The sequence below is a fragment of the Chlorocebus sabaeus genome, chromosome 8 (assembly GCF_047675955.1).
Source record: "Chlorocebus sabaeus isolate Y175 chromosome 8, mChlSab1.0.hap1, whole genome shotgun sequence".
Taxonomy (NCBI): domain Eukaryota; kingdom Metazoa; phylum Chordata; class Mammalia; order Primates; family Cercopithecidae; genus Chlorocebus; species Chlorocebus sabaeus.
The window spans coordinates 70,799,835-70,825,457 of record NC_132911.1 but is presented as its reverse complement, the minus strand read 5'-3'; the positions used below and the strand labels follow the sequence as shown (position 1 = coordinate 70,825,457).

General features: G+C 37.3%; 1 protein-coding gene across 2 annotated transcripts in view; it reads left to right on the top strand.

Annotated features, from left to right (window-relative positions):
* The first annotated feature begins 412 nt into the window (after window positions 1–412).
* Window positions 413–25,623, top strand: part of MYBL1 (MYB proto-oncogene like 1) — a 48,794-nt gene continuing 23,583 nt past the window's right edge. For both annotated transcript variants that reach the window (XM_008000779.3, XM_008000778.3), the window contains exons 1-8: window positions 413–809; window positions 11,016–11,121; window positions 11,765–11,836; window positions 14,631–14,723; window positions 16,576–16,796; window positions 18,359–18,533; window positions 20,923–20,997; window positions 21,579–21,683. In XM_008000779.3, the coding sequence (XP_007998970.1) occupies window positions 790–809; window positions 11,016–11,121; window positions 11,765–11,836; window positions 14,631–14,723; window positions 16,576–16,796; window positions 18,359–18,533; window positions 20,923–20,997; window positions 21,579–21,683 (867 nt within the window). In that variant the 5' untranslated portion in view covers window positions 413–789. The remainder of the gene's footprint in view (window positions 810–11,015; window positions 11,122–11,764; window positions 11,837–14,630; window positions 14,724–16,575; window positions 16,797–18,358; window positions 18,534–20,922; window positions 20,998–21,578; window positions 21,684–25,623) is intronic.

The window sequence follows — 25,623 nt, the reverse complement described above, 5'->3', positions numbered from 1 at the left end:
GACGGCTCCACCGCCCGCTTCCGGACCCGCTCCAGCGCCGCTTCCGGACCCGCTCCTCGGCTAGCGCAGGAACTTGCTCTCCCAGCAGGCCCCGCGCGGTGCGCCTCTCGGCGCGTTCCGGGTCCTGTGACAGCTCGGCCCGCATGCCCCACCCGCGGCCCCACCCGCGGCCCCACCCCCTGGCTCCGGGCTCGTTCCCCGACTCCCGCGAGTTCCAGTCCCAGCTTCCAGCTCCCCAGCCCCGCCCTCAGCCGCGCGCGCTCTCCCCGCCCCGCCCCCGCTCCTCCGCGTGCGGTCCCCACAGCCAATGGGGTTCAGGGCCGCGTGCGCAGATTCAAACGGCGGCTCCTGAGGGAGGCTGGGCGCGAGATTCGGCGGTGCGGACAAAACCCTGCAGGAGACTGCGATCGCTGCAGAACTGCTAGCTGCGGGGAGAGGGAAGGGTCGGCGCGTGTGGCGGAGCCGGTCTGGGACCGGGGCGGGGAGGCTGACAAGCGACTGGAGAAGCCGGCGGAGGGCGGGATCGCGCCTCCTGACATGTTGGGGGCATCCCTGGCAGGGCCGGGCCGGGGCTAAGAGCGGCGCTGCGGGCCGGGGTCGGGGGCGGGTCGCAGTCCGCCCCCGCTGTCCCTCCGTCCTGCCCTGTCGAGGACGTGCGTTCCGCACTCGGCAGTCTCCAGAGGGAGCGAGGGAAGCGGCTGGAGGATCAGGGAGAAGGAGCATTTGCCGGAGGCTGGAGGAGGCTGACCCGCGTCCCCGCCCAGCCCGCTCCTATGCGGTACTTGGAGGATGGCGAAGAGGTCGCGCAGGTGGGTGGCACCCCTTTCGCTCAGGCCTGTCGGCGCCGTCTCGGCTTAGATTCTCTTTCCTATCCCGCTGCCCCCTCCCGCCATAAGGCCCTCCCCGGCGAGGGCAGAGGTTTTTATTCCCGCGTGCCCGCGGCCGCTTGGCCTCGATGGCCGGAGCGCAGCCGCGACGTGTGGAGAGTTGGGGACCAGGGTGTTTGAGGCGCGGGACGTACGAGATGCCCAGGTTTCTCCGTGGCTCTCCCCACAGTGCGTGTCCAGACTCCTGACCTCACGCTGCCACTTCTTCGAGGCAGGTTTCTTGCCAGGTAAGTCGAGCGCTTTTAGGGAGTTCGCTACGCAGAGAAAACTGGCTGTGTCCTGCCAGGAGGACTTGAAAATGGTGTTCGGGCGACTCTTTTCTGAACGACAGTACAGTCAAAATAGGAACTCCGTGGTGAACCTGGGCAGCCACCCCTCTGCCAACCTAGCTATCTTGAAACGTTGTGGAAAATCCTCTGGGGAATAGCTGAGCGGACCTTTTCGATGTTTTCTGTAATTTCCATACCCATATTCTCAGCTTTATGTATATATGTATATTTTAATATCCTCTATTGGGACCATGTCACATAGTAACAACTAGTAGTAACAACTAGTAGCTTGATCTTAAAATAAAACAATGTGTTTGATTCACTTAATATTTTGAGTGTCTGTGTTTGACTCTGACCGTACCTAAGTGTTGCACAGAGGTAAAGCACTTTTTTCCACCTTTGCCTGGAAAATGTGCTAGGATGAATTTATGTGTCTACTTTTTGTTTACATGCCGTTACAGCAGCTACTCATAAATTATGTGGAGTGATTGCTTAGATAACAAAAATATAGGGTGTCTTCTGATTTTCAGCATTATCAGATAAACCTGAAAAGATGTTTGGCAGAATTTCCAAATTTTTTTTTATCTAGATCCACAGCCCCAAAATCTTAACTAGAGATGTGTTTCCTAAGTTGAAATTTAGTAATGGGGGTCATTCACTGCAGAGTTCTGCTAAAAATTGGCAGTAACTATACATAATTGTTTTTTGCTTTGTCTGTTAAATATCTGCTGTGTGCAGGATGCTTCTGCAGAAATCCTTAAGTCCCGGTAAACTTACTAGTTTTGTACTAAGTTATAGGACAAACCCATGAGATGATATAAATGTATACACAGACCCCTCTAAAACTGTTTTCAACCTTTGCACTATTGACATCTTGGGCCAGATAATTCTTGTAATGGGGAGATGTTTAGCAGCATCCCTGGCTTCTACCCAGTAGAGATAGGAACACTCCACTTCCCTCAGTCATGACAGTAAAAATGTCTCCAGACATTGCCAGATATCTTTTGGGGGACAAAATCACCCAGGAAAGAACCACCCCTCTAGAACTTCAAGGACCCAATTAACATCAATCTTCAGAAAAGATATATATTTAAACCTCTTGTAATTATGATTGCTGAAGTACTGGTTTAGGCTTTTTGAATTTTTAAATATAAAAAAATGTAAAAATAAGATGACAGTTGAATATGTTAACTCAGTAACAAGTTTATTAATGTGTGATATCTACTTATCAGTATTGCTGTTAATCTTATTTGAAACACTTTCTTGGCTAATTCTGTCATCAGCATTTAGTTAAATTAAAATTATGACTAGACATGAATGTTTAAATGTCAGAACCTTCCCCTCCCCAAAGGGTTTTCTGTCAATTTCATATGTATGAAGTGTATGTTTCATAATAATAGACAAAGGAGAAATAACTTAATGTTAGTTTGCCTATATAAGTTGTTTTATTGAGAATACTGTGAGCTTGAAATCTAAATATTGTACTTTTGACATTTATCCCTTGCCAGTTGTGTAAGTTAATTTAAACATGATAGAGTGATTTGAAGAGTCAAATCTCGAGTAATTAAATGTGGGGTGAAGCTACACTGTCCCTGGGAGTATACAGATAGAGGATGTGGGGAGAAATTATCATCTCTGAATGATGTATCTCTTAAGTCTTCATACTTGAATGTGTTTCATACTCTAAATTACATTTCTTGCATACGTAAATATGATTTACATATCTTAGACGATAGTAGATGCTCTGCTTTTGTGCTTCCACCAAAAACAAAAGAAGATAGAGTGTGAATTGTTTTGAAGCAAAAATAATGTAGTCATTGGGAAAAATCTCTCTTGCCTTTTAGCTAAGTATCTTAATATATTTGAACTCAATTTATAGCTGAAAGGGAAAAGAAATAATTAAGTTACTTCAGGTTGTAATTTGAGATCTCCAGTATACAACCATTTAAGCGGTCAAGTGAAAACTATACTTTGCTATATAAAAGTTTTGCCTAAGAGCATAGGCATAAATCCTGTAATATACGTTTCCTATGTGATCTGAAAAAAAAAAGAAAAAAGAAAACCTAAGAGTAGAAAACTAAGTGTTACCTCAAGTGTGAAACAACTGCAGGACGTTAGCTGTTTTGACCTTTAAGATAGCTGTAGTATCTCTCCTCTAGATTTACATAAAGGAAGACTCATTTGTATTGTGACTTTAAATAATTTTACGTCCCACTGGGAATTGCAATGACAATTTACAGGCAATACTAACATTAATATATATGTTATTAATATATATTTGACTTTTAAGCATATTTATATATACATAATTAATTTTAGATTCAAAAGTCAGTTTTACCCTTTAAAGTAAACTTTAAAAAAGTCATTTAGAAACCTGCTTACTAGTAACAGATTAAAGTATTTATGCTTGGGATGGCCTATGACTACACTAACCTGAAAAGATAAAAGCCAGCTCTTGAAATAGAAGATGTTTTTTCAATGTTATGTAGATGTGTGTGTGTAGGAACCAATTTTACTGTGTTGTTTCCAGCAAAATGGGTGGGGATGAAATTATACTGAAATATGAGAACTGATCTTTTAATCGGTCTTGTCATTAACTGGCAATACTGTTTGGGGAAGCTGGTAAACTCTGCCTCAGTTTTTCATCTAGTTAATGTATGGAGTTTGGATTTTATGGTCTGTAAGGTAGTTTCTAACTTTAATATATATATTTGAGGACATTTTGTAATCTTTTCTCATTTAAAAGCATATACATACTAATGAAATAGAAATTTTCTCACATTGTTTTTGTTTATGGAATTACTAGGTAGAACTGTCTTTAGTATTGCTATTAATAGTGATCAAAGGTTATGTAAAGTGAAATTTGTCTTACTATAATAATGCTGGCTTGCACAGTTCAGATTTGGAAATAAAATATTCATGTATGCAGTACATCATATTAACCACTGGGTGGCCTAATTTCACTTTATTAAATCAACCTGGTAAATTTTCATACCTTGAATATGATTGGACTTGTCCTCAAGATTGTATAATAAAGATATATTTTTTTGTCTGTGATAAAGATTTCGGACTTGAGTTAATTTGTGATTTAAAATATTATCAACTTGATGCAATTTTACTAGAGCAAATTTTATAGAACCGGTATTTCTCTTTCTTTTAGAATAAAAATTTTTTTAAAACTTCAGTTTCCTCCTTGGAATACCTCATTTACTGGTTTAAGTGATATAATTGTTATCCTCTAAAATTGAACTTCTAAACGTTTTATCTTAACATCACATGTGAATTATTTCAAGTGGGTATTATTTCACAAAGTCATGAGTATCATGTCCTGTTAGCTTGCACCCCAATGTTACTCTTAACTATTTTCCTGGCCTAATGAGTTATAAATTTTTTTGTGTGCTTCCTTTGACTGTTTCATAATCACCCTAATCCCTTTACTTCACAATCTTTGAAACTGTTTCCATTTGAATATAGTTGTTTGGTTATGTATTAGACATTTATCAAATAAATATTTTCTTTGACTTAAGAAAACTAGCAGAATCATTCTGGAAACCAAGTCCTGGGTTGGAGAGTCAAAGACTGAATTAATCTATTATTGCTTTGTGACTAGAGAAATAATGTCACTTTATTTTGCTATCTTCTAGATAATTACACTAGGCTAGAAATGGTTTATTTAACTACATAGTAGGAAGCCAATTTTATTAAATTATTACATATTATCTGCATTGATTGCTATAATACAGAAATGTCAAAAGATTATATAAAAGTAGACAGAACAGATCCATTTTGATGATGTCTAATCATTTTTCAGTGATGGGACTTTTTCATTGTTAAATGGTGAAAGTGGGATATTGGTGCAGTGATTTGTGGGGTTTTATCCTTTCCCTGTTTTCTTTGCAAATTATAGGCATTCTCAGGCATCTTTCTTTGTAGCTAGTGATGTTGATACATATCTAGGATCTTTTTTTTGGTTATATGTATTTGAAAGTTAACATTGTTTTTTCAATACTCACATATATGTAGAAATAACTTGATGCCATAACTAAGAAGGAGGTGGACTCTAGGAAAGTCCCAGTGGTAAATAATTCTAAGAATTCTACTTGCTCCCTCACACTTACCCATTCAAAAAGCCCAGCTTACTGAACATTGAATGGGCTGTATAACTCAGTGTCTGAAACTGATGACCATGCTGAAATGCAAAACAGAGAATGAAACCTCATGTAGAAATAGAAATTTCTCACAATAAAGTGTGTGGGTAAAAAGTAAGGGGCAAAATTTTACAGTTAAAATGAAAAAGTTTTTAGGAAAATTACTCTTTGGAAACTCGTGTTTTTGACCAAAATAATGTTTTTGGACTCATATCCTTAAAATATTTTGTAAGAATCTTAAAGTGGGTTTTGTATAGATTAAATGTGACGTAGATAGTTTTGTGAATACTCAAGATTTATATGGGCAAATTCCCAAGGTAAAAAATATTTTGACTTAGAAATAACTTGTATTTTAAAGCAGTCTCAAATACGCTGTTATGGAAACTTTGGGGGTCTGAAGAGAGGGAGGAAAAGAAAGAGACCATGTGGAAAGCATGCCTGAGGGCTATTTGGGGTGTCAGGAAGTGGTAATGTTGCTGGTGGCATTTCTAAGAAAGGTTAAACAGTACGGTAGATAACCTTCAAAGGACCTTTTCTGGTGTTGAATATTTAAAAATGTTTCAGCAGGTTCTGCTTCTTAAAATTCTACCACTTGGAGGTGTTTTTTAGGGTTTTGAAATTCTTTTAACAAATGAGAATGCCTTTTGCCTCTTCCTAGAGGTATTTTCATTTGTTAAAACATTTTCTTTCTTAGATCCACTTTGAGATCACATGTATTGAAGAAGGTGGAAGTTTTGGTTGGGTTGGAAAGGAGTGAGATAATTTTGGAATATGGAGCACTTGGTGGAGTTGGAAGGTTAGGGAAGATTGTTCATTAGTTTTACAAATATTTGAGTGGCAGGTACTGTGCTTAGTCCTGAGAGGTGAACGTGATAGACATGGTCTGCACTCATGAGCTTACTTTTTGGATGTGGACGTTGGCAAATGTGATAAACATTAAAAAGAAGAAAGGTAGGTGCTCTTAGTACACACAAATAGGACAGAAAGCTACAGTGTGGTGTTTTATCTGATTCGGTAGCTTTCTTAGAAATTTATGAAGTCATTGGACCCTGAAGATGTTGAATTTAACAATTTAATCTTGGCCAATCAGGTGATATTTCTGATAGCTGAAAATGGCTGCACGTATCAGGTATTTAATCAAGCCTGTAGAGGGGTTTTTTTTTTTTTTTTTAAACATAATTTAATAAAACAACCATATGTGGGCCGGGCGTGGTGGCTCACACCTGTAATCCCAACAGTTTGAGAGGCCAAGGTTGGCTGATCACCTGAGGTCAGGAATTTGAGACCAGCCTGGCCAACAGGGTGAAACCCGGTCTCTACTAAAAAAATACAAAAATTAGCCAAGCATGATGGCAGGCACCTGTAATTCCTTCTACTTGGGAGGCTGAGGAAGGAGAATTGCTTGAACTGGGGGGGTGGAGGTGGCAGTGAGCCGAGATTGTGCCACTGCCCCTCCAGCCTGGGCGACAGAGCAAGACTCCATCTCAAAAAAGAAACAAAACAAAACAGCCATATATGAAAGGATGACTGGTGGATTATTGTTACAAATAGACAATGGCTTCAGGGAGAGAGAACATTGGACTAGTGAAGTGCATTGAACTGTAGAAGCAGATCATAGGGGAATGGAAGAATCTTGGTGTTTTGCTTGGTCAAATATGAAGAATTTTGTTCCAATGGAATTGACAAGTCAATGGAAGTTAGACATTCCTGCAAAGGATCTATAGACAGTATATATTAAATCTGGGCCTTCATTTTTCAATTTTGTAAGATTAAAATTACTAACTTACATAGATATTAGAAACTACTTGCTGCGCTTAACTATGTTAGAGTAAGGTTAAACAAATCTTCAGACTTTTGCTGTTTGAAATCAGAATGAATTTTTGAGAAAGAGTTGAATCTAGTAAGGCAAAAATAATTTTGAATACTATTAGGTGATCAGCCTATGCACGTAATACTAATATTGAGGCACCTTTCTGTGCCATGTGCTGTGTGAGGTGTTATGTATGTTTTCTCATTTAATTTTATCCTTAAAGCAGCACTATAAGGTAGGTGGTATTACTATCATTTTACAAACAAGTAAACTAAATCCCTGAGAGGTTAACGTGTTCATGGTTACAGAGTGAGTCATTAAGTTAGAACCAGAACCTTGTTCTGATTCCAAGATGAACTTAAGGTTGTCTTTAGTATTTTCCAGCTTCCTAGCACTTTCCCCCTATTTTTCCAGTATGTTGTAGTATAGTGGTTAAGTAGTGACTGTGGGCAAGAGGTTACATTTCTAAGTCAAAGTTTCCTATTCTGTGAAATAGGAATAATGATAATATTCCCCTCTTCCGGTTGTGGGGCATTAAGAGAAAAATTTCATAGACTACCATAATGTCTGGTACTTAGAGAGTTTTAAGTAAGTGTTAGACTGTGTTATTTTCAGATGCCATGACTTTGTTCAGTCCACAGCCTACTCAGAATCCTCTAATTCAGTTTGTTTGTTTGTTTGTTTGTTTGTTTATTTATTTATTTATAGAGACGGAGTCTCGCTCTGTCACCCAGGCTGGAGTGCAATGATGTGATCTCGGCTCACTGTAACCTCTACCTCCCAGGTTCAAGTGATTCTCCCGCCTCAACCTCCCAAGTAGCTGGGATTATAGGCACCCACCATCATGCCCAGCTAATTTTTATATTTTTAGTAGAGATAGAGTTTCACCATGTTGGCCAGGCTGGTCTTGAACTCCTGACCTCAGGTGATCTGCCTGCCTCAGCCTCCCAAAGTGCTGGGATTATAGGTGTGAGCCACAGCGCCTGGCCTTCTAATTCAGTTTATCATTAAGGCTTGCCCTTTTTTATGGGGGTTTATTCTTTAAAATTGCTTTTTCTTTTTTTACTCCATCAAAAACTCAGATTCTGACTTTGGCCCCTTCCTTACTTTATTAATTTTCCTTGGGTCATCCTGTGCCCTCAACTATTCTTTGTATGCTGGCCGAAACTGCATCTCTACCCTAGACCTTGTATTTGAGCAGGTCCACGTGCTCATTTGCCTTCTAGGTCTGCTCTGCCTCATAGGATAGCCACTAGTCACATGTGGCTATTGAGCTCTTGAACGGTGGCTAGTCTGAATTGTAATGAACTCTAACTACAAAATACACACCAGATTTCTACTTTAGTAAGAAAAAAATATGTAAAATGTTTCATTTATACTTTTTTATATTGATTACATGTTGAAATGATTATATTTTTGATATATTAAGCTAAAGAATACTGACTATTGAAGTGCATTTCACTTATTTCTCTTTTTTAAAAAAATGTGGCTACTAGAAAATTACATATGTGACTTGCATTATATCTCTGTTGGGAAGTGCTGTTCCAGACATCCACCTGTGTATTTTTCAAGTACCTTGAAAACAGTCCCCAACTATACATACTCTCCCCATTTTCTTCTCCCTCCCAAAGTTCTGTTTCTTCTTCTCTCATTTTCCATAGTAAATAGCTCTACTTATGTTTTCAAAGCCAGAAACTTTGGAGTCATCCTTAATTCCTCCTTCCGTGTTCCTCATCTGTCAGTTGCAAAATCCTTTCTTCTCTGCTTTTTAAATATCTCTCAGTGTCATATATTTCTTTCATTTCCCACTGTCATTACCGTGGTTGATCTATTTTATGACTTCCAGATTTTTGTCATATTTACCTCTCTTCTGCTCAAGCATATGAAAAGTAGACTTTTTTTTTCTATTTTTATAGTACTATTATGGTTTCATTTAAAAAATGTAAATAATTGCTTCACTCGTTTATTTTATTGTAAAGTAGGACACCATCTTTGTTTTTTGAAACGGAGGTTCACTCTGTTGCCTAGGCTGGAGTGCAGTGGTGCAGTCTTGGCTCACTGGGTGCAAGCAATTCTCCTGCTTCAGCCTCCCAGGTAGCTGGGATTACAGGCATGTACCACCACACCCAGCTAATTTTTGCAATTTTAGTAGAGACAGGGTTTTGCCATGTTGGTCAGGCTGGTCTCGAACTCCTGACCTCAAATGATCTGCTCGTCTCAGCCTCCCAAAGTGCTGGGATTACAGGTGTCCAAGCCCGGCCCATCTTCCAGTGTCTTAACATCATTTATTGAAAAGTCTACCTTTACTCCACTGATTTGAAATATTACTGTTATAATTTACCAAATTCCATGTGGGTTTTTTTTCTTTCCTGAATGTTCTGTTCTGTTCCATTTATCTATGTGTTTGTTCGTGTGGTAGTACCATTCTGTTTTATTTCTTTACAGTGTGTTTTGATATTGGGCGGTGGTAATTCTCTGATTATTATTTTTTTAAAACTTTTCTCTCTATTCTTCTTGATTTTTTTCATATGAATTGTAGATTCAGCTTGTCTGATTCTCTCCCAAAATCTATTGGTATTTTTATTCATTTCATTTAAATTTATGAATTAGGGAGAATGGACATCTCCCTAAATTAGAGAATGGACATATCTATAATATTGTTTTCTTATCCAAGAATGTGGTCAGAAGGCTGGGGATGGTGATGCATGCCTGTAATCCCAAGCGTGGGATTTGGGAGGCTGAGGCAGGAGGATCACTTGAGCTTAGGAGTTCAAGACCAGCCTTGGGGGTGGAGCAACATGGCAAAACCCTATCTCTACAAAAAATAGAAAGAATTAGCTGGGCATGATGGTGCATGAGGATTGCCTGAGCCTGGGAGTTCAAGGCTACAGTGAGCTGTGATTGTGCCACTGCACTCCAGCCTGGGCGACAGAGCAAGCTGAGACGCTCTCTGGAAAAAAAAAAGTCAGAATGTTTTTCCATTTGTTCAAGACTTCTGTGTCTCACAATAGTGTCTTGTCACTTACTGTACCTTTAGCTTGTATGTTAAAATTATTTTTAGATGTTAAAAATTTTTTGTTGTTGGTATTGTTAATTGGATCACTTCTATTGTGTCTTTTAATTGGCTGTGGTTTATATTCCATTACCATTTGTCAGGCCCCAATAATTTCTTGCTTGGGTTGTTGTGAAGTTTACTAATTGGTTTTTCTTTTTCAATTTCACCACACTCTTGTCATTGATTTTTCAAAAACACAAGATATTTGTCTTTTGTCTTTTGCTGTGTTTAAGTTCTTTAACTCTTTAGAATAAAGGTCAAATGAAGAGTAAAGGTCAAATTCCTTAGCATGACATACAAGATTATGATTTTTCTCATAGTGGCATATCCAACCCCATGTGTTTGGTGTCAGTATGAAGTATAGCTCCAGGCCGGGCGCGGTGGTTCACGCCTGTACTCTCAAAACTTTGGGAGGCCGAGGTGGGTGGATCACGAGGTCAGGAGATTGAGACCATCCTGGTTAACACGGTGAAACCCTGTCTCTACTAAAAAAACAAAAAAATTAGCCGGGTGTAGCGGCGGGCACCTGTAGTCCCAGCTACTCCAGAGGCTGAGGCAGGAGAATGGCGTGAACCTGTGAGGTGGAGCTCTCAGTGAACCAACATAGTGCCTCTGCACTCCAGCCGGAGCGACAGAGCAAGACTCTGTCTCAAAAAAAAAAAAAGTACCACACCCCACCCCATTGTCTGACTCTTAATTTTTTATACTTTGAATAGTCTCATTGTGAATGCATCTTGTAGTCTGTATGATTTCTCCAGTCATACCTGCACACACAGGTTCAATGATTGAATTTACAAATTTAAATAAAATTCTTGATTTCACAAATTGTGTTTTTTTTTTTTGTAGTGAGGATGAGGATGACGACCTTCAGTATGCCGATCATGATTATGAAGTACCACAACAAAAAGGACTGAAGAAGCTCTGGAACAGAGTAAAATGGACAAGGGATGAGGTTATTATCTGACAAAGTTTACTAGTTTCTTACATGTATTTATGGATTAATATTACTATAGTTATACAGCCGGGTATGGTGGCTCATGCCTGTAATCCCAGCACTTTGGGAGACCGAGATGGGCGGATCACTTGAGGTCAGGAGTTCAAGACCAGCCTGGCCAACGTGATGAAACCCTGTCTCTACTAAAAATACAAAAATTAGCCTGGTGTGGTGGCATGTGTCTGTAATCCTAATCCTACTTGGGAGGCTGAGGCAGGAGGATCGCTTGAACCTGGGAGGCAGAGGGTTGCAGTGAGCCGAGATTACACCACTGCACTTCAGCCTGGGTGACAGAGAGAGCCTCCATCTCAAAAACAAAAAAAACACTACCGTTGTTATGAAAGATTTAAAAACAAAATATGAGAAAAGGTATGCATCAATTAACTGTACATTCTTTTTCTTCAGCCGGAGACATGAATAATAGATGACATTGGGACTTACAGAAACAGTATAATAAATGGAGGAATTTGTATTATAGTGGATAGCTTTAGTTATTCTATGGTTACCAGATGCTCCTTAATATAACTGGAGAGTTACCTATATTTAGGGGTAGAGGAAAAGGATGGGGGAAAGCTTTTTAATTTTCGTACTGTTTTAATAGGACGATAAATTAAAGAAGTTGGTTGAACAACATGGAACTGATGATTGGACTCTAATTGCTAGTCATCTTCAAGTAAGTGAAATATTAAATTATATTTCTAACATGGCTGGTTTAAGGCATTGGGTTAAATTTGCTATTTTTCAAAAATGTGTCCATGTATTTTAATTTTAGGTTTCCTTCCTAAAAACATCCCTGTTTGTTTGGTCTGCCTATAGTTGGTTGCTAATGGCTTAGAGAGTCTGGTCTTTTAGTAATGTGTTTATTCAGGGGCCTAAAAAGATTATTAACTTAAAATAAAAATGGTAATAAATTTTTGTGGGACCTTATAAATATTTGCTAATACACATTAAAACATTCTGTGAGAAATATATTGAGATATTTGATAGCTAACCAAAAAATCCAGAAAAGCCCTATTTAAAAAAGCTTATCATCTGAGGCTTACCTTTTAAAATGTTGATTTTAAAAACTATTATGCCTATTGTTTACCATATTACTTACTATTCACCTGCTGTTCAGTATATAGCTTTATAATTTATGAAGTATTTTCACATATACTCTTTTTTTTTTTGAGACGGAGTTTCGCTCTTGTTGCCCAGTCTGGAGAGCAATGGCATGATCTCGGCTCACTGCATTCTCCGCCTCCCAGGTTCAAGCGATTCTCCTGCCTCAGCCTCCCGAGTAGCTGGGATTATAGGCATGCACCACCACGCCCGTCTAATTTTGTTTGTATTTTTTTTTTTTTTTAGTAGAGATGGGGTTTCTCCATGTTGGTCAGGCTGGTCTCGAACTCCCAACCTCAGGTGATCTGCCCGCCTCGGCCTCCCAAAGTGCTGGGATTACAGGTGTGAGTCACTGTGCCCAGCCCTCACATATACTCTTATTTGTATCCTTAATACACTGTGAGTAGTGAGGGAAAATATACGTATTTGAATTTAAATATTGACTACTTTGGGTTTCATAAACCATGTTAACTATGTTTTTTTTATATTGTCATATGCCTTTCAACGTAACCCAGAAATTGAGATCAAGTAATGTGAAAGAGCATCAATTTTGGAGTCAGTTTGAATTGTGTTCAAATGTCAGCTCTATGAGCGTAGAAAAATTACTTAGCCTCTTTGATTGTCACCTTCCTTATCTATAATATCTAGATAATCATACTCGTTTCTGTAGTATGGTTGTGTAGAACTAGAAATAACATATAGGATGTTTGGCACAATTCTTAATTTTTAGCAGGTGTTCAATAAATGGAAGCTAGGTTAGAAAATTTATTTACATTAGCATTAACAGAAATGCTACAAGGATATACAGGAGCAACCTGATTATTTTGAAGAAAGTATCAGCCTTAAAATGGATCAGCATTGGTGTACAGAAGCCATAAATGAAGCTGAGTTTGAATAAAAATAATTTTAAGTGCATTGGGCAAAAGAGCCATTGGTAGACAAAACATTTGTATCTGTCCCTTTATATGTTTCTAGATTATCTGTAATCTTACGAACTAACAATTTTGTAAACTGTGAATCACTAATAAAGTGTTAGGTGTCGGTGTCATTATCCTTGTAATATATAGGAGTAACCAGGTTCTGAACTGACTAAAATAAGGCTTCATTTATAATTTTTGGAGTTTGAGATGTTTCTACCCAGATACTGCATAGGTTTTCTTATTCTGGTGAATTCATTTTCTTTTTAAGTGTGAACACTTAACCAATTTAATTGAAATGTAACATGCATCTTCTATATAGACTATGTAATGTTTTCTTAATAACTTGGAGTCATAATTTATAACATCCTTTTGATCCCATGAAGTAGTATAGTAAAGCCTTTACATTTTTTTAAAACTGTATGGTTAGGTACCGCTGAACTACGTGAATCCAGACTGATAGGCTATTTGAATTCTTTTTCTTTTTTTTCTTTTTTTTGAGACAGGAGTTTCGCTCTTGTTGCCCAGGTTGGAATGCAATGGCGCAATCTTGGCTCACCGCAACCTCCGCCTCCCAGGCTCAAGTGATTCTCCTGCCTCAGCCTCCTGAGTAGCTGGGATGACAGGCATGCACCACCACACCCGACTAATTTTGTATTTTTAGTAGAGACGGGGTTTCTTCATGTTGGTCAGGCTGGTCTTGAACTCCAGACCTCAGGTGATCCACCCGCCTCAGCCTCCCAAAGTGCTGGGATTATAGGCATGAGCCACCGTGCCTGGCCCTATTTGAGTTCTTATGTCAGCTTTGTATAGTTTTCTGTCCACTGCTTTTTATTCCTCAGCTCTAAGTCCATTTCTTTATGGCGGTTATCTGTGTTTTATCTTTGCTGTTTGCTGTATTATAAGGTGTAGTGTAAAGATACACACTTTAGTTTTAAATAAATTGTTTTTTATTTGTAGTCTAAGCCCTGTTGACTACTGTAATTAAGAAAAAACATAGGTCGGGTGCCCTGGCTCACGCCTGTAATCCCAGCACTTTGGGAGGCCGAGGCGGGTGGATCACGAGGTCAGGAGATCAAGACCATCCTGGCTAACACAGTGAAAACTTGTCTTTCCTAAAACTACAAAAAATTAGCCAAGCGTGGTGGCAGGCACCTGTAGTCCCAGCTACACGGGAGGCTGAGAATGGCATGAACCCGGGAGGCGGAGCTTGCAGTGAGCTGAGATTGCGCCACTGCACTCCAGCCTGGGCGACAGAGTGAGACTCCCTCTCCAAAAAAAAAAAAAAATTGGGACACAGACATGTAACATAAATGTTGTATGTTTAAAGAATGCTGTTGAATACACTATTCTTGAAGTCTTTGTTCTAAGGATGTGAGACATAAATTCGGGCTGACTTGCTTTCTGGAAGACAGTTGTTTAATAACAAAATCATCTAAATTTTTTCAGAATCGCTCTGATTTTCAGTGCCAGCATCGATGGCAGAAAGTTTTAAATCCTGAATTGATAAAGGGTCCTTGGACTAAGGAAGAAGATCAGAGGGTAATGTGTTCATACTCTTTATATTCACTATATAGGTAGACTAGTTTTTTTCTTCCTAATGTGTTGTTTTGACATATGAAGTATATGTTTAAGTCACTTTGATTTTGTTCTCTGGAGGCTACTTGCATGAGAATTGAATGTTAAGTGTCTTGAAATGTTGTTGGGTTTTTAAAAAATTGAGTCAAACCAAGTATAACATACAGCCCTTTCTTTCTGAGAGTTTGGTTTGCAGAAGGAAAAATACTTGCTGTAAGGTTACTACCTTGTTTTGAGCTCTATTTCATAACTATTAGGGTACAGTTTTTGTCAAAAATCTACTTAACATTTTAAAACAGATTTTCATTTTATTTTTACATCTAATAACTTGATATGCACAGAAGTCATTCTTAACTTTTTCTCTTGACCTATAATGAGCTGCAGATTAGATAGATGTCAGAGCATCATGTTTCCAAAGGTTTTGTGATTTAAAAACCAAGGTCATTGTTTGTGCTATAAAGTCGGAGATGAATAGAAGCTTTTCTGTACTCCACTTGGAATTGTTCTTTAGTTAATGCCTTTTAAGTCATAAACGTTGTTAATGCAGTTGAGGCATTAGAGCATCCTTACTCCTGCTCAAAACAAACTTTATTTGTTATTCTTATTTTTAAAATTTTTTTAAATAAATAGAGATGGAATCTCGCTATGTTTTCCAGACTGGTCTTGAACTTCTGGGCTCAAGCAATCTGCCCATTTCGGCCACTCAAAATGCTGGGATTAGAGGCTGAGCCATCATGCCCAGCCAGAACAAACTTTAAAGTTACTTCACTTAGACTGCTCTTATTTACTTGATGGCTACTCATAAGTTTTAAAATGTGTGATCTTGTTTAAAAATACATTTACCAAAGCCTTAAATTTTATTTTTTAAAGGTAGTAAATAGATATACATACAGTGAAAATATCAACATATATTAAAGTTAGTCTACCAATATAAAATGTTTATGAGGTGATATTTGACATAGGGCAGTGAGGTAAAGTGGGCTGGAATAACTATTCTTGCGATTTTAGGTGAAATTAAAACAACTGTAAAATGTGGAAAAAAGAATATGTAATCTGTGTCCTTTCAGTTTGAGAAAGGAAGAAATGACAGCCCCAATAACTTGGCAGAATCTTTCTGCTTCCACCTTGTTTTTTTGTTTTGTTTTGTTTTTGGCTTTGTGCTGAAGCTTTTTTTTTTTTTTTTTTTTTTTTAAATAGGTGTAAGAGTAGAAAATGCACAAGTTTCAACATGTTTACAGTTATTTCAAGTTAATAGTGTATGAGAGCAATTTAATTTCAAGTGTCTTTAATTAGCCCCTTGGATTTTTAGATGCATTTGGAATCAATTTTTGAAGCTGGCAAATGCTAAAGGGGTATTTATTAGTAATTTTTTTTTTTTTTTTTACAAATTGTAGTTGTGGCTTGGATTTAATGCATTTATTTAAAATGGTATTCTTGAATTATGTTTTAAAATTCTTGGCCGGGCGCGGTGGCTCAAGCCTGTAATCCCAGCACTTTGGGAGGCCGAGACGGGCGGATCACAAGGTCAGGAGATCGAGACCATCCTGGCGAACACGGTGAAACCCCGTCTCTACTAAAAAATACAAAAATCTAGCCGGGCGTGGTGGCGGCGCCTGTAGTCCCAGCTACTCGGGAGGCTGAGGCAGGAGAATGGTGTGAACCCGGGAGGCGGAGCTTGCAGTGAGCTGAGATCCGGCCACTGCACTCCAGCCTGGGCGACAGAGCGAGACTCCGTCTCAAAAAAAAAAAAAAAAAAAAAAAAAATAAAATTCTTTCAAGGTAATGCTTTTTTAAACTTTGTTTTTCTGTTTCCTAGGTTATTGAATTAGTTCAGAAATATGGACCAAAAAGATGGTCTTTAATTGCAAAACATTTAAAAGGAAGAATAGGCAAGCAGTGTAGAGAAAGATGGCATAATCATCTGAATCCTGAGGTAAAGAAATCTTCCTGGACAGAAGAGGAGGACAGGATCATCTATGAAGCACATAAGCGATTGGGAAATCGTTGGGCAGAAATTGCTAAACTACTTCCAGGAAGGTGCTTATATAAATGTATATATATTTTTCTGTACTTAAACATGACCTTTATTACCTTACTATTAAATACATTTGCAAGTCGCCTACAACTTTTTTAAATTTATAATTAAAATGTAGACTATATTACATAAGCAACCTTTTGGGACCATTTGTACTAAATTCTGTGGTAAAGGGTATGATTGCTTTTTTAATGAATTATTTTATGGCAATAATTTATACAATAAAATGATAGATTTTAGATTATATAAACCTTTAATACACTCCTAAAATCATGTTGACATATCAGTGCCAGTCAAGTGAGACCCCCTTTGTATAAACTTTGTTGGAACAGAATCTAAATCTAAGATTTCTTTCATATTGCATTCTATGTGTAAGACCAGGGAATAATATGCTAGCTGCAGTAAACTGCTATGGAAGTGTGTTGGGGAAAATTCAATATTAATTAATTATGGTATGATCCAAACCATGGAATTAGTATATATATCCATGTGGCTAAAATACAAAATTTTCCTCAGAGGCAGTGATGTGCTAAGTATACTCTACATTGTACTGATTCGTATGTTTTCTAGTAGTGTTTAGTACAGCAGATCAACAACCTTGTGAAAATTCATAACTTAGAAGGTATGCATTTGTCTTTTGTTGCTGTAGTCTCTATCTGTATAGTACTTTATAGCATTACATGCTTTTACATGTATTCTTAATTTTTATAGACTTGGAAAGTATACAGAGCAAACATTGCTATCTTTGTTTTATAGATAAGATATTAAGGCATAGTGTTAAATTTTTTATTCAAGTTATTAAACCAGGTCTAGATACTTTTAATCTCTTGTACATCTTCCTACTTTCCATAGAACCTAGCTCAGTGCCTTAACATTTACTGAAAACCTGCTTTATATGTGTATATTTTATGAGGGATGAAATTTGCACTGTAAGTAGCTATAGGTTGAAGATTTACATTTTTATAAAGGGAACCTTAGATAAGAAGGGAGCCAATTCTTTCTTACCATAAATATTTTGTTCTAAGAAGTGAAAAAGAATACCGGGATTCTTTAGTTTGTGATTTGCTTTTCATGATCATGTTTGTTCCTGGCTTAAGACCTTGGCTCTTGCTATACTCTTTATCTGGAATGCTCTTTTTTTTTTTTTCTGTTCTTGTATGGCTGATTTGTTCTAACCAAACCAAAATTACTCTATTACCCACTTTTCTTGTCTACTTTATTTGCACTGTACTGATTATTTATTTATTTATTTGTTTTTCTATTCCTCCTTCCTTCACACTTCCAAGGAGAGTGTAATCTCCATGAGAGCAGTGACCTACTTTGCTTTATTCACTGCAATATTTCTGGTGCTTAGAACTATGCCTGACATATACACATACAGTTTATCTTTTGAATTTAAAAAAAGCACCTATATTCCTGAGTAGAAACTCCAAAAGAAAAATTAAGAAAAAAGTATCTAATTTCATCAGTGTAAAAATTTGTTTTAAGCACTTTGTACAAGTTACACAGTGTTGAAATCTGTGGAATCCTTTTTTCTTTTTAAATTGTACCTTTCCTTTCTTAGGACTGATAATTCTATCAAAAATCATTGGAATTCTACTATGCGAAGAAAAGTGGAACAGGAGGGCTATTTACAAGATGGAATAAAATCAGAACGATCTTCATCTAAACTTCAACACAAACCTTGTGCAGCTATGGATCATATGCAAACCCAGAATCAGTTTTACATACCTGTTCAGGCACATACTTTTAATACCTTTATTATTTTAAAAAATTTCTTAAGTTGCTATATGAGAAGGTGTTTTGTTTCTTAATAGGACAAGTACAATGCATATTAAGGGGTAAATAGAGAAATTGAAAAAAATGTGTAACTTTGATTTATAAGTATTTTGAGAACAGATTTATTAAAATGTTTCCTTTTATATGTAATTTTTACATTAAGAAACTATATACATTTCCTAATACTCTAATTCTTTGAATCTTCATTTATGATTCAAAGCTAATGGTCATCTGTGCTTTAACATTCTACTGTACTTTCCATTTAAAAAATTTTGGTGTAATTATAGTATTGCTTATCTCTAAGAGGTGGGTATATATAAAATGGCTTAAAGGAGAAAGTAGCAAAAAATAACTTAAGTAATTGTTTTGGGGGGTGTGGTAATTAATTGGCCTTTGCTGACATTCAACTTTGCTTTTCCCCCTAATAACTAGTCACTTGGGTAATTTTAGTCTTTGTTTAGATGATTCATTAAAGTAGATATTACATGAGCTCAAAATGGGGCAAGCTCTATGTTGTCCCTTACAGTGCATTTTTCTACTTGGAAGAAATTAGTGTAGGAGTCTTCATGGGATTTGTTTTACATTTCCCTGTCTACCTGTTATGCCATTTTTCATAATGCGCAATTCTTGGTTCTTGTCACATAAATTGTAAAGATTAAGTCAGGACTTAGTAGTTGTCTACCAAAAGATAAAATTGGGCGAGATATTAAAAATCTGTGCTTTTTATGCCTGAGATTTGATTTTTGACATTTTGTGGACATTAAGTTTTTTAAGCATCATTTTAAAAGAACCACTTAGGGTAATGACATTTTCATTAACAATAGGAAAACAAGTGAAGACAGTATATCTGCTGATACTCAGTACCTTAAGGTTTTTATTATGTTTCTTTACATTTTTCTTTAGAGTCTAGATTTCAGCAGCATAAACTGAAACATTCTGCTTCTGTCTTAGAAAGGTTATCATTTAAATTTATTTTTTTAACTTGTAGAAAGATAATACATGGGGCCAACAGAGTATTTAACAGTCTTAATCTAAATATGTTGGAAAGATGAGGATATTTCTTGTACTACAAGAATTGTTTCCTTTTTAATTTAGATATATTCATTATTCAATTAATTTAAACTAATAAGATAATTTTATTATATGTGTGACTTGATAAAAAAATAGATGGGTTTAAAATACTGTCACAGATTTTCATGAAAAGTTTGGGAAAGATAAGTTTTTAATTCGTTGGAGTTAGCAAGCTGAGCGATAAGTGGTACAAATCGAGTATTCTAAATGTTAAGTTCTATGTTAGAAGTTATACATAATAATTCTGCATTATATAGTGATTTAGGTAGATCATTATGGAAAGCAGACAATTTCATATTTATATTTTTTTATTTTAAGCTTTTTTTTTTTTTTGAGACAGAGTCTCTTTCTATTGCCACGCTGGAGTGCAGTGGTACACACACAGCTCACTGCAGCCTCAACCACCTGGGCTCATGTGATCCTCCTGCTTCAGCCTCCTGAGTAGCTGGGACTATAGGCATGCTCCACTACACCCAGCTAACTTTTTAATTTTTTGTAAAGACAGGGTCTTGCCATGTTGCCCAGGCTGGTCTTGGATTCCTGGGCTCAAGCAACCATACTCCCTCAGCCTCCCAAAGTGCTGGAATTACAGGGTTGGGCCACTGCACCCAGCCCCAATTTTAAGGCTTTTAAAAACACCTTCTCTCATATTTCTTCCCACTACTGCTTGCTAAATTTATATGTATCTTGAAAATTCTTATTACAGATGTTTTAGGAAAGAAGCAGAATGATACATAGCCTATCATAAGTGTATCTATTAAAAGTATATGAGTGATTCTGATTGTTTTTCTAAGACAAGTAATAGGAGAAGCCTTTCGCATGGAGTGGTGATAAAAGTAGGAGATATGAACATTGAAAACTTGCTTCAGTCTCTGTCCTTGTGAGTGCTTCATTCATATGGACACATAGGAACACAATTACTTTGTTTTCTCTAGGAGATAGAGCAACCCTTCTAATAGTAGATGTTTAAATATATTTGGGGAATGTCAGATTTAATAAACTGGCCGATAAATCTAGGCTAAGTAATTCTCATATTTCATCTGGGAAAAAAAGTCTTTTCTAAGTGTTATTACTTTTAATCCATAGGTTCTAGGATTGGAGCTGTAGTTATTATTTAATAGATAAGAAAGTATTATAGGTATAAAATTTCAAAATTAATACAGGTACTTTCTAAGTTTTTTATGTTGATACTATTTCAAAAGTTTTTGTCATTTGCTTTAGATTTTAAACATTTATATATCATTATATGTGTGATAAAATGCATTAATTACTTTTTAGATACCTGGGTATCAGTATGTGTCACCTGAAGGCAATTGCATAGAACATGTTCAGCCTACTTCTGCCTTTATTCAGGTAACTTTTATTTATAACAAAAACCAAAGGAAATGTGTTCAGTCACATTTTAAAAAGCCTAATAGTATCTATTTCCTCATTTATTAAACTAGTATAAAAATAATACAATCTCTCCTACTTGGAGTACTCTAACCTTAAAGAAGAAAGTGTGTAAGTGGGGTTTAAGAAATATAAACCATACAAGTGTAAGATGATTAACGATACCAGTATGGTAGTCCTTTCATTCTTTCAAGGTAAAGCATTCAAGTTGTGAATGGACATATTTTTGCTAAATTGTATAGAATGTATGTATTAAGATTTAAAAATCTAAAATATTCCAAACATACATTTCAGCTGATATAGATGATGCTACATTTTTTTAAGGCATTAAAATTTCCCCAAATCTGTTAAGTTGAAAATATTTACCAGCAGCTCTTTAGATACCAGAGGGATTGTAATAATGAATATTTAGTATTTAGTAGCATTAAGCTTTATTAGAAAAAATATATTTCACGTTGCATAGAAGAAAATAAACATGAGAACACTAATAATAAAGCAATTATATAAGTAGCCTGTTTTCTCTTTTATTTAACTTATTTTAGCAACCCTTCATTGATGAAGATCCTGATAAGGAAAAGAAAATAAAGGAACTTGAATTGCTTCTTATGTCAGCTGAGAATGAAGTTAGAAGAAAGCGAATTCCATCAGTAAGAAATAAGCTTAAGTGTTATTTGTATTGTTAGAATCTTTCATATATGCTTTTTGTCATTTTTATCAGCTAGAAAGCATACTCAGTATGACTGCAGATTTTAATATGGAGTAAAAATGGTTTTGTTATTTTTTTCATTTGCAACTTTCAGGTTGCCTGATTTTTTCTTTTTGTTTTTGAGACAGGATCTTGCTCTGTCACCCAGGCAGAAATGCAGTGGTGTAATCACTGATTACTGAAGCCTTGACCTCCTTGGCTCAAATGATGCCCCACCTCAGCCTCTCAAGTAGCTGGGACTACAGGTGCCTGCCACCATGCCTGACGAATTTTTTTTTATTTTTTATTTTTGTAGAGACAGGGTTTCACCGTGTTGATCAGGCTGGTCTCAAACTCCTGGGCTCAAGTGATTCTCCTGCCTTGGCCTCCCAAAGTGCTGGGATTATAGGTGTGAGCCGCTGTGCCTGGCCCAAGGTTGCCTGATTTTGATATACATTTCTTTGAGCATAATTTACAATGTTCTGTGTTAGGATACTTCTTGAGTCATAAATGCAAAGCAGGTGTAAAGTAAACTCTATATACACACACATATGTGTTTGTGAAAATTATGTGTGTTTAGATTAGGCTTTGGCGTTATTTTAGACATTCCATATAATAATGGGTTTAATTCTTTTTAAAATAAAGAATCGAATAGATGTAGAGGGATTTATAAGCTCCAAAATTACTTTTATTCTCTTTAAAATTTTTTCCTATTTACTAGATTTAGAATATGAGCTCAGTAAATTAAAGAAAGTAATAACACTAAAAATATATGGGAAAAGGAACATTCAGATTTTATGCTCTCTAAACAATCCTTGTAAAAGAAAAAATTTTATATAGATGTTGGGTGTTGGTTACCACATGTGAAAACTATTGTGTAAGATTGGGTTGATGAGACTAGGAGTGTTAAATTAGGATCAAAGGTAATTATCCTAGTAGAATTTAGCAGGTTATGCTAGATTGGTTAAAAGAAAGATACAAGTTTATACTTAAATGACTTTTTTTTAGATTTTTAAATTAAAATTTTTAAATTGGGAAATAATTGTACGTTTTCATGGGGTACATAGTGATGTTCCCATACATGTGATGTATATTGACCAGATATGGTAATTAGCATATCCATCATCTCACATACTTATAATTTCTCTGTCTTGGGAACATTCAATATCTCCCCTTCTAACTATTTGGAACTATTTAATATTGTTAACTATAGTCATCCTACAGTGATATAGAACACTAAAACTTGTTCCTTCTATCTAGCTGTGATTTTGTATTCTTTAACGCATATTTCCCTATCCCTCCCTTCACCCTACCCTTCCTTTAAATAACATTTTTAAAAATTTAAAATAGTGCCTTGAGCCTTATAATTTTATTTTTTTTTAGACAGAGTCTCACTCTCACTCAAGCTGGAGTGCAGTGGCGCAATCTTGGCTCTACAAAAAGTTTTTTTTTTTTTTTTAAATTAGCTAAGTGTGGTGGTGCACAACTGTGGCCCTAACTACCCAGGAGGCTTCCGGGTTCAAGTGATTCTCCTGCCTCAGCCTCCCGAGTAGCTGGGATCACAGGCATGTAACAACATGCCCAGCTAATTTTTAAAATTTTTTTGGTAGAGATGGCGTTTCACCCTAGTCTTGAACACCTAACCTCAAGTGATTTGCCTACCTTGGCCTCCCAAAGTACTGGGATTACAGACTTGAGCCACCATTCCTCGCCCCTTTTTACATTTAGAAAAGGGTTTCTTTGTTTTTTGTTTGGGACAAAAACCAAAAAAAAAATGAGAGGACAGAATACTGAGAGTGACTGGGAACTCAGGCAAAATTACTACAAAGATAACCTGAAATCTTGAAATAGTATTATTAGGCAACTGGTGATGTCTTTATACTACTTAAGAGGATATTAATAAAAATGATATTTATTGATTATAATAGGCAAGATATGTATTATAAGAAAAGCAATTTCTGTTTTTTGGTTTTTGAGTCAGGGTCTTGGTCTGTTGCCCAGGCTGGAGTGCAGTGGTACGATCATGGCTCACTGCAGCCTCAGCCTCCTGGGTTTAAGCAGTCCTCCCACCTCAGCTTCCTGGGTAGCTAAGACCACAGGTGTGTGCCACCACACTTGGCTAATTAAAAATATACTTTTTGTAGAGACAGAATTTCCCTATGTTGCAGTTTCTGTTTTGAAACTGCAAAAACCATGAGCAACTAGGAAGACCTGACATATACTTACCTTAAAGTTAATTTGTTTTTGTTAGGAAGCTACAAATAGGCTGGGCTTGGTGGCTTATGCCTGTAATCTCAGGACTTTGAGAAGCTGAGGTGGGAGGGTCGCTTAAGCCCAGGAGTTTGAGACCAGCCTTGGCAGGTGAGATCCCACCTCTACAAAAAATTTAAAAAGAATTGGATAGGCGTGGTGACACATGCCTGTGGTTCCAGCTACTCAGGAGGCTGAGGCAGAAGGATCTCTTGAGCCTGAGAGGTCGAGGCTGCAGTCAGCAGTTATCACACCCCTGCACTCCAACCTGGGCAACAGAGCAAGACCCCATCTTAAAAATAAATTAATTAATTAATTAACCAGGCATGGTGGCATGTGCCTGTAGTCCCAGCTACTCAAAAGGCTGAGGGAGGAAGATTGCTTAAGCCCAGGGGTTTGAGGCTGCAGTGAGCTATGATCATACCACTGTACTTCAGCCTGGGTAACAGAACAAGACCCTGTCTCAAAAAAAAAAAAAAAAAAAAAGCCACAAAGAATTATGGTGAGAGAATCAACATTTGTAGATGATTATATCATGTTTAAACCATTTTGGATTTTTTAAATAGAATCTTACCCTTTTTTAATTTAACAGGAAAAATATAACTAAAAGAATGAATATTTCGCATTAAAAAGGAAGAAAGTTATTTTCTTTTTAGAACTCACTATCTAAAATCTATTCTCATAAAGATTTGGTTGAATAAGCATATTCTGAATTCTACAGGGAAGTTGCTGCAGCCAGTAGAATAGACTCCATACACATATAAAGCATTTTTTTCTTTCTTTTTGAGATGGAGTCTTGCACTGTCGCTCGCTGCAACCTCCAACTCCCTGGTACAAGCGATTCTCCTGCCTCAGCCTCCCGAGTAGCTGACATTACAGGCACGTGCCACCACACCCAGCTAATTTTTGTATTATTAGTAGAAACGGGGTTTCATCATGTTGGCCAGGATGGTCTTGATTTCCTGACCTCATGATCCACTTGCCTCAGCCTCCCAAAGTATTGGGATTACAGGCATGAGCCACCATGCCCTGCCTAACAGTTTTTTTTCTAAGCAGTTATATGATAATATTGACTGCCATTTTACTGAGTATCAATTGTGCTCTACTCTTGTGAATGTTTTATATGTATGCTTGGTAATCCTGGTGTTAACACTGTTAAGAGGGTAGAATTTCATTAGAGAGTTCACATTTAAGACTGAATATGGTGACTCACACCTGTAATCCCAACACTTTCGGAGGCTGAGGTGGGCAGATCACTTGAGGCCAGGAGTTGGAGACCAGGCTGGTCAACATGGCAAAACCCCGTCTCTGCAAAAAATACAAAAATTAACCAGGCGTGGTGGTGCGCCCCTGTAGTCCCAAGCTACTCGGGAAGCTGAGGTGGGAGGATCGCTCGAGCCTGGGAGGTGGAGTTTGCAGTGAGCCGAGATTGGGCCAGTGCATTCCAGCCTGGACGACAGAGCGAGACCCTGTCTCAAAAAAAAAAAAAAAAAAAAAAAAAAGAGATTCACATTTAGGTCTGTCTGATTGTAACCTATGGTTTTTTCACTGGGTCCAGTTATCGCCCTCTTTGTATGTTGGATCTTTTTCTCACCTGCATACTAACTGAAAGGTGTGTGGTTTGGAGGGAACCACATGTTCCCTCCAGCATG